This window comes from Colias croceus, chromosome 10 (genome assembly GCF_905220415.1).
Source record: "Colias croceus chromosome 10, ilColCroc2.1".
Classification (NCBI taxonomy): domain Eukaryota; kingdom Metazoa; phylum Arthropoda; class Insecta; order Lepidoptera; family Pieridae; genus Colias; species Colias croceus.
Genome location: NC_059546.1, coordinates 10,692,433 through 10,703,199, shown reverse-complemented (window position 1 = coordinate 10,703,199; position 10,767 = coordinate 10,692,433). Strand labels below are relative to the sequence as shown.

At 33.9% G+C, this 10,767-nt stretch overlaps 2 protein-coding genes across 3 annotated transcripts; both read left to right on the top strand.

Moving 5' to 3' along the window:
• The first annotated feature begins 243 nt into the window (after nt 1-243).
• LOC123695120 (phenylalanine--tRNA ligase alpha subunit) lies at nt 244-3,575 on the top strand. Its single transcript, XM_045640851.1, has 6 exons — nt 244-595; nt 790-1,144; nt 1,440-1,717; nt 2,123-2,263; nt 2,792-2,999; nt 3,336-3,575. Exons 1-6 carry the CDS (start codon nt 323-325, stop codon nt 3,554-3,556), a joined length of 1,476 nt encoding a protein of 491 aa, XP_045496807.1. The 5' UTR covers nt 244-322; the 3' UTR covers nt 3,557-3,575.
• A 552-nt stretch (nt 3,576-4,127) lies between these two features.
• LOC123694895 (glutamate dehydrogenase, mitochondrial-like) lies at nt 4,128-10,689 on the top strand. 2 transcript variants are annotated; one of them, XM_045640505.1, is made up of 11 exons: nt 4,128-4,440; nt 4,696-4,819; nt 5,453-5,560; nt 5,917-6,009; nt 6,218-6,304; nt 7,211-7,377; nt 7,842-7,979; nt 8,311-8,472; nt 9,128-9,332; nt 9,648-9,790; nt 10,283-10,689. In XM_045640505.1, the coding sequence occupies exons 1-11, from the start codon at nt 4,174-4,176 to the stop codon at nt 10,397-10,399; spliced, it is 1,611 nt and encodes a 536-aa protein (XP_045496461.1). In that variant the 5' UTR covers nt 4,128-4,173; the 3' UTR covers nt 10,400-10,689. The 2 variants fall into 2 exon arrangements, with proteins under 2 accessions (XP_045496461.1, XP_045496462.1); XM_045640506.1 differs by lacking the exon at nt 4,696-4,819 and having other exon boundaries at nt 4,399-4,440.
• The last annotated feature ends 78 nt before the right edge of the window (nt 10,690-10,767 follow it).

The window sequence follows — 10,767 nt, the reverse complement described above, 5'->3', positions numbered from 1 at the left end:
CTGGCCGCGGCAATCCTCGAGTGCCACAAACAGTATTTTCTACTAATGATTGATTTTTAAAGATAAACAGTTATTATAATAATATTTAAAAAATATATCTAACGACAGAACAATATTATTTCCATTCTTGCACTTGAATCCATTCAATCAAGTCAAATATGCAAGTATTCTGAATTCCCCGTTGGGCATCGTGTCATTTGCTCTTGTCAGCACTCAGCTGTTGGAAAACGTCACTAATGTCGTGAAAAGTGTCAAATATTATTTGTAGGCATTAAAATTGATGATTTGAGTTTATAACCTAAAAGAAATAGAATTTATCAAAATGGAACTAAATGAACGGATTTTACATTATTTAGATAAATGTGATAAAGTAGATACGTTAAAATTGGCTGCTGAATTCAATGAAGATCATCAAAAAATTGTTGGTGCCGTTAAAAGTGTTGAAGCACTTGAAATGGTTGTATCAGAAGCAGTTAAAACAACGAAATGGGGTTTAACTGAGGAAGGACAGCTGGTCGCTGATCACGGCAGCCATGAAGCTGTCTTGTACAGAAGTATTCCCGACGAGGGCATACCTCAGGCAGAAGTTATGAAGGTATGTAACTAGCATTAGAATGATCACTTTACTTACACACTACTTTAGTCTTTACTGAATGATGTAATTACTGCAATAAGTGACTGAATAATTCCTACCTTCTTAAATTTTAATAGCATTTCCCAATAAGTATGTCGTTTCAAATTATTGATATGAATAAAATATGATTTAGTTTATCCATTATTTTGTTACAGAAAGTACCAAATGCAAAAGTAGGATTCAGCAAAGCTATGTCCTCTGGTTGGATATTCATAGACAAATCTGGTGGAGCACCACTAGTTAAAAAAAAAATAGATACCATCACTGACACAGTCCAAGAAAACTTGATTGAAATTAAGAAAGGAATAGATAACTTAACTGATAGTGTGCGGAATGATTATAAAAAACGCAAGCTTCTACAAGAAATAACTCTAAAGAGCTTTGTTTTAACAAAAGGACCACAATTTGCAACGTCTATAAAGAAATTAGAGACTGATTTAACAACCGAAATGCTTATGAGTGGAGCGTGGAAGGAGTTGCAGTTCAAACCTTACAATTTTGATGCTTTGGGTAATTTTTTTTTCTTTCTTTAAAATTTGATTTTATTATATAAATTTTCATTAAATCTGATAAGAACCACGAGTGATTTAAAATTATTAATTATTTCTAAACAAAATATTAAACTATATACTGAACCAGTCTCTTTTATATATTTGTATTTATAGCTTAAAAAAAAATAAATTGATAACCTCCTCCTTTTTTTTGAAGTTGGATAAAATGTAGGTGTTATATTAACATTTACAAAGACATGTCTTAAGGACCTTGTTGTTGATACATCATCTCACAGTGTACTACATACTTGCAGGTCAGCCACCAGAATGTGGCCACCTGCATCCACTCCTAAAGGTTCGCTCTGAGTTCCGAGAGATATTCCTTGAGATGGGTTTCACGGAGATGCCGACGAACCAATATGTGGAGAGTTCGTTCTGGAACTTCGATGCGCTGTTCCAGCCACAACAGCATCCAGCGAGAGATGCTCATGATACCTTCTTCATCTCCTCACCAGCTAAGAGTACTGAATTCCCAATGGATTATTTGGAAAGAGTCAAGAAGGTGCACAGCGAAGGGGGCTATGGATCACAGGTAGGGTTTAATTAAATAATATAAAATAAGACCTAAATATATGTATTCATATAATTAAAAATTTTCATACTTTCTTCACAATAAAACAAACGTGCATTTTATTCTACAATTATTGTACTGTTTATTTATTGCAATAAATATGTGCTAGGTAGATTTTTTCAATTGCATAAGCAAAAATATCTAAATCAATATAAATGCACTTATATTTAGTGCTTGACTTGCATTTGTATTGATGCAATCATGTTGCGTCGTGTTCCTCACTATTATATTAGGCCCCAGGACCAATACAACTTAGTCTAATCTGAAAAGGATTATTATTCCAATTTTTAAATGATTCTTCAAACAAACAAACTCTTCAACTTTTTAAAATTTATAGTTAACAATAAAATAACCAACAAAGAGTAGGGTTACAGATACGAGTGGAAGATAGAAGAAGCCCAAAAGAATCTACTGCGCACGCACACGACGGCGGTCAGCGCGCGCATGCTGTACAACCTAGCGCAGCAGAAGGACTTCACCTCGCAGAAGTACTTTAGTATTGATAAGGTAGGCTTTATTATTTATAAGATTTGTAGATTTTAATAAATGTATGTATTTTTCGAATATAAATTAAAAAAAAATAACTTAAATAGTATGCGAAACTTTGATTTAGAAAATATATGGATATTGTATGTCTATAATAAAGATATTTTATTGTTGTTATTAAACAGCTGGACAGATTTCGCTAAATGTTTTTTTTTTCTTCTATTTTGTTATTGTTATAAAAAATAGAAAGCAATTATTTATCCCATTAAAATTTTACATTTTGCACATAGAGTTGCGTTTGTCGACCGGTCAGAAAGCAACCCCTGTTTGTCTGCTATTTTAAAAAATGTATTAAATTTTTATCACTTTTTATTAAAACTTGAAAGCATTTTATATTTCGTTACAAGCTAATTTATCATAACATCAACTTTTCTCTTTAAGATTTCATCAAAATGGGATCAGCGCTTACATTATACTTATAAGATATTTGTCAGAATGATTGTTACACCCCTAGACAAAAGTTCTTCACTTCCATATTTCAATTTCCAGGTATTCCGTAACGAGACGCTCGACGCTACCCACCTAGCGGAGTTCCACCAGGTGGAAGGTGTGGTGGCTGGTCGAGGGTTAGGGCTTGCAGACCTGATCAGCGAACTGGATACCTTCTTCCGGAGACTCGGCTTCGACAAGCTGCAGTTCAAACCGGCTTATAATCCGTACACGGAACCCAGTATGGAGATCTTCGCGTATCATACGGGTGAGTTTTGGGGGTAGAAAAATTTTGGTAGATGCTATTTAGTTTAATTTTAACTTGGCAGAAATAATTTTTTATTGTATTTGTGTACTTACTTCTATTCTCAAATTACCAAAACTCTGCCTCTGCATCTATAAAGCAGAGTTTTATATTAAACGAAATAAGTTTTTACTTTTTAATTTAAATGAAATTTTTTATTTTATTTGTGTAAATTTATCTTTATGTTTATACAAAACCGCTCCGATATTTTTAATGACTTTTTTTATAGGCGATTGTAAATGTTTGTGTAGTTGTTTATAATAAGTCAATGTATTTATTACATTGAAATATTATTTTCAGGTCTCGGAAAATGGATAGAGATAGGAAATTCTGGCGTTTTCCGACCAGAGATGCTCCTGCCCATGGGTCTACCTGAAGACGTTAATGTCATCGCTTGGGGTCTGTCCCTCGAAAGGCCCACTATGATCAAGTATGGACTCAATAACATTAGGGACCTGGTCGGCCCTAAGGTAGACCTGCAAATGGTCCAGAATAATCCGATTTGTAGGCTCGATAAGTGATTAAATGATATTTATTGAATTTGAGTTTCATTTTTTAACTCAATTAAAATATCTATTAAAAATATAAAAAATATTGCATTGGAATTCATTTGATTCATGACTGGGTATTTTTTTAAATAAATTGAAATAAACCGTGCGTTTGAAAAATTGAACGCTACAAATGTTCTATAAACGAAATAATTGCTTCGAAAGAAAATTATTATTTGAAAAGTAATATTTGCTGTTATTAAAACAAAAAAACTAACTATAGTCTAGACGACTAGACCGCGTCCCGTGTAGTTTGATGGTCTGCGGCAGCTTTGTGCGAGCGGATTCCCGCGGCGGGAAAACCGTTCGTGTAATATGACCCTAACTGTAATTGTATGTAAAGTGTATTTCAAGCAGAAAATAAAATTACGCAGGATTTTGACGATGGACGATAATAAATTTTGTCTGTGATTTTGTGAAAGAAGTTTTATCATTTCTGTCATTTTTAATGAAATACAAGTTTTCAGAATGTAAATATAAAAACATGTCACGTAAATCACGGTGGCTACGTTAATTTATATTATTTGTCATTGATATTATTAAAATCGTGTCTTAATTTATTTAATTTAATTAGTTTTTTCACTAAAATTATGGCTTTAACTCCTCTGTATAAGAAAATAATAAACCTAGGATTAACTGTAAAAAGTGGGCCCATAAGACTGAGCATTAGACAATATGAGATACCTGAACATTTGAAGAAAGTTATGGATGATCCCAACCCAAGTTTCTATAAAATGGTAGAATATTACTACCATTTCGCTGTGAAGGTTTGTGAACCTACGTTGGTGGAATATTTGAAAAAACACACACACTTTTCGGATAAGAAACGACAGCAAAGAGTTGCTGGTATTCTTAAGGTATGTTGAGTGTTATTTTACGTTCTTAAAGCTGGTTTTATGGTTCAAGTGCGTATTGTAGATTGATTGATTAAATAAAATTCTGAAAAGTAATCAAACTAATAAATGATAGGTATCATCGTTACCCGTATAATGCTGAAAAAACCATATATGTAATTAATATACAGTAAGTATATAATATTCTCGTATTGGGCTTTTAGATAGTAAACAGCATAAATACTTGACTCTAGTTTTAATAATACAAAACTATTGAAGGTGATGGGCTCCTGCAATAGTTCGTTACAATTCGAGTTCCCGTTGCAACGAAAGAACGGTGACTATGAGATAGTTCACGCGTATCGCTCGCAGCATAGCGTTCATCGGTTGCCTTGTAAAGGAGGTGAATACTTTATACTTACTGTAGGTATATAAATTATAAATAATATAATTAAATATTTAGGTATATAAAAACTTTGTCACCTAAGACGTTGAAGCGCGCACCTACAAGTCTCAACGTTTCTTTTGTAACGCACGCACTTTATACGTGTGTGTGTTCGCAATCCAATTTTAATTTCAAAGTTTTTCTATTTATAATAGCTTTTATTATAATTAAAATTTATTATAAATTCAAATCTTCATCATTATAAAAATGTGTGCGTGTACTAGTGTACACACGTAAGAAGTGAACTTCTTTATGACCTTATTTTTCAAAAAATAATTTACTTTAAGCAACTTTACAGAAATACATACGTCGAATCACGCGTGGTAGTGATAAGAAAAAGATGGCGCGTAACGGAAAAATGTCACGCGTAACGAAAAAATGTTACACTAAATTTTTTTTCAACCCCGATAAAGAAGTTACACTTCAAAAATGCATCATGGAAAATGTTTGGTTACATCATTATCGTAGCTACTTTGTAGCTATGAACTTTTCGTAGTGTTTCTGAAAAATGAAAATTAGAAATAACAACTAGAAAACTTCATAAACCTAAACTGGTTCTACAAAGTGTAATTAACACCAAATCATTTCTAGGAATCAGATTTTCAGACCAAGTAGATTTAGAAGAAGTGAAGGCTCTCGCCGCTCTCATGACATACAAGTGTGCCTGCTCTAACATTCCCTTTGGAGGGGCTAAAGGAGGTCTGGCAATAATTTTATATCTTCTCTAAGTGGGAATTCGTAATATTTTGACCTAAACTTTCAGTATTATATGAAACTATCCGCTCGTCGGTCGTCGTACTTCCGCTTAAATATAGCCTATGTTAATCAAGGATAATGTAGATTCTAATGGTAAAATATATTTAAAATCGGTCCAGTAGTTTTGGAGCCTATTCAATTCAAACAATCAAATCTTTGCTCTTGATAATATTTGTACTTATCAATCGTATCGTATATCTCTTTGTCTATCTCAAGTCGTAGGGTATGTTTTCACATTTTACACAAAAAAGAAACATTACAATTACTTTCTTTATATTTTGTTAACTCATTCGTTACAGGTGTCGCTATAAATCCAAAAAAATATACAGTAGCAGAATTACAAAGGATAACTCGACGATACACCCTAGAACTGGCTAAGAAGAATTACATCGGTAATCTATTCTACTAAAATAAATTGTTTTTTTATTTTTAATATAAGTATGATTGAGAGTACCTACACAATTTATTGATAAGATTTTTAAACGTACAAACTTCGTACGTGGTACTTAAAAAGCGCTATGACAACCAGTTTATGTAGTTATTTTTTTCAATTAACTTTATTTCGACTTTAAATAATATAATTAATCTTATTTACTACAGGAGCTGGAATAGACGTCCCAGCTCCAGATGTAAACACATCGGGCAGAGAAATGTCGTGGATTGTGGACACCTACATCAAAACTTTGGGTAATTTATATATATTACTAGCCGCTCCGCGCTTTCACCCCCGTGGCTCCTCTCCTGTTGGTCGTAGCGTGATGGTATATAGCCTATAAGCCTTCCTCGATAAATGAGCTATCTAACACCGAAATAATTTTTCAAATCGGACCAGTAGTTCCCGAGATTAGCGCGTTCAAACAAACAAACAAACTCTTCAGCTTTATAATATTAGTATAGATAACAAGTTATTTATATTATAGATAATGGATATAACGAATTAATTAATTTATTTAATTAGATATATTAAATCTAGGTACAATTAGTATTACTAATGAAGACCAAAAATAAATTTTCCTGTTCTTAATTATGTAGGTACAATCGCCATCTATTTATAAAAACCATTATAATAATAATTTAATTAATGTAACAAACAACAATAACAAAAGTAACAAAGAATTAATTTTATATCATTTAGTTATTTTTAGTTTAACATCAATCCAATTATTATAATAATTATGGCTGGTTTATCTTAAAATGACCATCCCCTCACCTACGAAAAAATTTCTTTAAAGGAATTTTTTAAGTAAGTGTGACCTTAGTCTTGGTGGTGCATTTTTAGTGGTTTGTCTGGTATCCTTCTTTTGGTGCCCACTGTATATAATAGTATTTCTACGTCTATTGTAAAATTTAGACGACATTTCTAAATACAACGACCTAAACGCAGCATATTTTTTTTTAATTCTATTAGCTTTTCACCTGTTTTTTCACCCTTGTTTTCTGACAGTTCGAAAGCGATGTTTTATACGTATTTTAGTGATGCTTATTACCGTACCTAGTGCCATATCTATGTCTGTCATCGAAACCTTAGTATGGGATCAGATCGTGCCGTATGTGAAAATTGTCCTGAAATATTGATTATTATTATTATCTTAGGCTACAACGACCTAAACGCGGCAGCATGCGTGACGGGCAAGCCTATCAACGGCGGGGGGATCCACGGGCGCGTGGAGGCGACCGGCCGCGGGGTGTACATCACCACCAGCGAGTTCGTGCACGACCCGCAGTGGTGCCAGCTGATCGGCATCGAGCCGGGGTTTAAGGTGACATGTGCTGAATAAAAAAAGAGCGTGTCGGCACACGTGTCAGAAGTGAAACTTCTTTGGAAATATTCAAAGATACCAAATGGACGCCTTAGGTCTCCCTTAGCAAAAATATCTGTCACAAGAACTAGTTCAATGTTATCTGCCCGTACGCGGCAAAAATATCTGACACTAGCTGTGCCGCGCGGTTTCACCCGCGTGGCTCCGCTCCTGTTGGTCTTAGCGTGATAATATATAGCCTATATTACTCGTGGATAATGTAGCTTTCGAATGGTGAAAGAATTTTTAAAATCGGTCCAGTAGTTTATAAGCCTATTCATTACAATCAAACAAATAAAGTTTTCCTCTTTATAATATTAGGTAATTATAAAGTGTAGATTAGCTGGCAGCATAATAAAGTGGCATCAAAATTATGTGATGAAAATGTACAGCAAATAATGAAATGGTGATAAATTCATTTTCAGGGTAAAACAGCGATCATCCAAGGTTTCGGCAACGTGGGCAGTTGGACCGCTGTCTATTTACAGGACAGTGGTGTCAAGATCATCGGTGTGGTCGAGTTCGACTGCTGCCTTAAGAACAATGAGGGCATTCAGAGTATGGTCAGTTAAAAATTAAATTAATTAAAAAATAAGTAAAATTCCTCCAGTTTGAGGACTTTAACCGAAATTTTGCTTGTATGTATTGCAAAAAAACTAAATATTCTTAAGACGGCTTCTATTTTCAGCAAAAATAGCTAATAATTTTTTTAAGGACGAATATAAGTGTATAATAAATAAAACACTAAATCGAAGCATCCTTTCGCAGACTATCATGTCATAGAAACAAAAATTCTAGTTCAGTAACTGTAACACGTAGCTATTTTCATACTATGTTTGACTACTCTAGGTTTTTCCCATTATTTTTATTATAACATATTATTATAACAAACAGGACTTGATGGAATACAAAGCAAAGAACAAAGGCAGCGTTAAAGGCTACCCCGGAGCGCAGGAGTGCGGGCCCGAGCTCATGTACGAGAAGTGTGATATTCTGGTCGTCGCCGCGTTAGAGAAGACGATCACTTCGGAAAACGCGTGCAAATTTAATTGTAAGGTATGGTGTGATTTATAGAATAAAATGATCTTAGAAGTTGTATGTTTCTTTTGCAATATTTATTTACCCCGTTTTAAGTTCTGAAATCCAATTACACAATCGCGTAAACTAAGAGCCAGCACGCACGAGAAACTTTGTCTCCGCAACTATATTGTCTCCGCAACTATTTTGTCTCCTTCACTATTTTGTCTCTCCACCCATGGGCTAGTATGAAAGTGCGCGCACGTAGCGACGCAACTCCCCATACAATTTGATGGGAGAGACTAAATAGTTGCGGAGACAAAGTTGCTCGTGCGCGCTGGCTCTTAAAATTCAATCATATCTTTGTTTTTTTAATATTTTCTATTAGTTCTCACTAATATGAGAACTAACTTTTTTACGCAGTAAATTCGAGTACTAGCCTTCTTCTGTCTTTTTTTCTCAGATACTAGATACCATTTTTAACAGTTTTTCGAACCCATCACCCGTATTTGTTATTCCCTTCTTGTTTTTAGCCCTATTTGTTGCTTTTTCCAAACTTCCCACAGCATGGACCTAAAAAAAGACGTCAGACCGACGACCCACATCTGTGGGACGTCTTTTTTTAGAAGAAAGTCTAAACGTCTTTTTTTAAGAAAATAAGGTACATCTACCTTATTTTCTTTATTTTCTACAGATAATAACAGAAGGTGCGAACGGTCCGACCACGCCCGGCGCGGACGCCATCTTGCGTGAGAAGAGAATCCTCTGCTTACCCGACTTGCTGACCAACGCGGGGGGAGTCACTGTGTCGTACTTTGAGTTTCTGAAGAACTTGAACCATGTCAGCTTCGGGAAATTGTCTATTAAGTTCTGGCGGGACTCGAATACTGCGCTGTTGGGTATGTATGGAATGGAGAAGTTTGTAGCTTAGACTCTATTTATTATATTTAAATTGATAATGAATGCTCATAAATATTTTAATAACTATATTGTAATATTTCGCTCGCACATTCCCATTGTCTTGTGTTTAGTGAATTTTTTTTAATAGCCGACTACAACAACACACAACAACCATTTTTTTACTTGTAACATTGAATTGCCGAATTAATTGTTCTCAAGAATCACCGAAATCAATAAAGAAATATTTTCCAATCAGTGTTGCCACTTACTACTATTTATATCAATATAAAACTCAAATCTAAAATTATCCACAGATTCCGTAGAACAATCGCTGAAGATGTCGAACATAGACGCAAAGATCCGTCCCACAGAGCTATTCCAGTCTCTCATGTCGGGAGCTAGCGAGAAACATATTGTCACCTCTGGGCTGGAGTACTCTATGATTAATGCTTGTAATGTACGTATAAAAATCTATATTCTCTTATAATATTTACATATACATTTAATATACAACATTGTACTTAGTTTAAAAACTGCTCCCTAAAAGTCAGATGCAAACTTTTAACATTTTGAAACAAAATCAACTGAAATTACTTTCGTAGATAAGGAAAGCTATAGGTGCTTAAACCGGCACATAATTTATAGTATAAAAGAACATTATTTATGAGTAGCAATGAGCACCGCACCCCGACCAGAAACAACCCATCACCACTTCACACCTCATCTATTTAATTTCCACGACAATTAATTGAAAGTGTTGCTATCGTTTTTTTGCAATTTTTAAAACATTTACAGCATTTTGTTAACATGCAGTCGCTCACTAATCACTTGCACTTACACTTATATTCCCAGTAAATATTATAGTACTTAAAGAAAAAGGTGTGTATTTTCTTTAAAAGTTCTTAATGTTATCATAATACTATTATAATAAATTCTTCTTAAATTTCAGAACGTGAAAAAAGCGGCATCAAAACACAACCTGGGGCTCGACGTGCGCACAGCGGCCTACGTCACGGCCATTGAGAAGATCTTTGTTACATACGACGAACATGGGCTTGCTTTTTAATTAGTTTTAAATCATCTAGTAGTAAAAATAATGTTTACAATTAACATAGTCATAATATTCAAATTGTATTATCTGTCAAGAAAAAATGTTGCCATGTGTTCTATACTCAATGTTGATTTTGTCACGCTAATCAGTAATTCTTAAATATGTGTCTATTTATTGTTATTAAATAAAAAAATGTTGTTATTCGAAATTTTGTGATATGTAATACGACAGTATAACGTCTTGTGGAATTTGTTCTTTTAATATTGCCATAATAGGTGTATTAATCATGATGAAGATGTTATAATCCACCATATAAATAAAACCATATAAATAAATAAAATTTCCAAGATATGGGGAAAAATTAAAAGATGCGCTTGATTGTT

Coding starts and splice junctions, on each gene's coding strand:
- LOC123695120 (XM_045640851.1), top strand. CDS start 323: ATGGAACTAAATGAACGGATTTTACATTATTTAGATAAATGTGATAAA. Junction 1,718..2,122: donor AAGGGGGCTATGGATCACAG/GTAGGGTTTAAT, acceptor AACAAAGAGTAG/GGTTACAGATACGAGTGGAA. Junction 3,000..3,335: donor GATCTTCGCGTATCATACGG/GTGAGTTTTGGG, acceptor TATTATTTTCAG/GTCTCGGAAAATGGATAGAG.
- LOC123694895 (XM_045640505.1), top strand. CDS start 4,174: ATGGCTTTAACTCCTCTGTATAAGAAAATAATAAACCTAGGATTAACT. Junction 4,441..4,695: donor GAGTTGCTGGTATTCTTAAG/GTATGTTGAGTG, acceptor AAACTATTGAAG/GTGATGGGCTCCTGCAATAG. Junction 9,333..9,647: donor CTCGAATACTGCGCTGTTGG/GTATGTATGGAA, acceptor AATTATCCACAG/ATTCCGTAGAACAATCGCTG.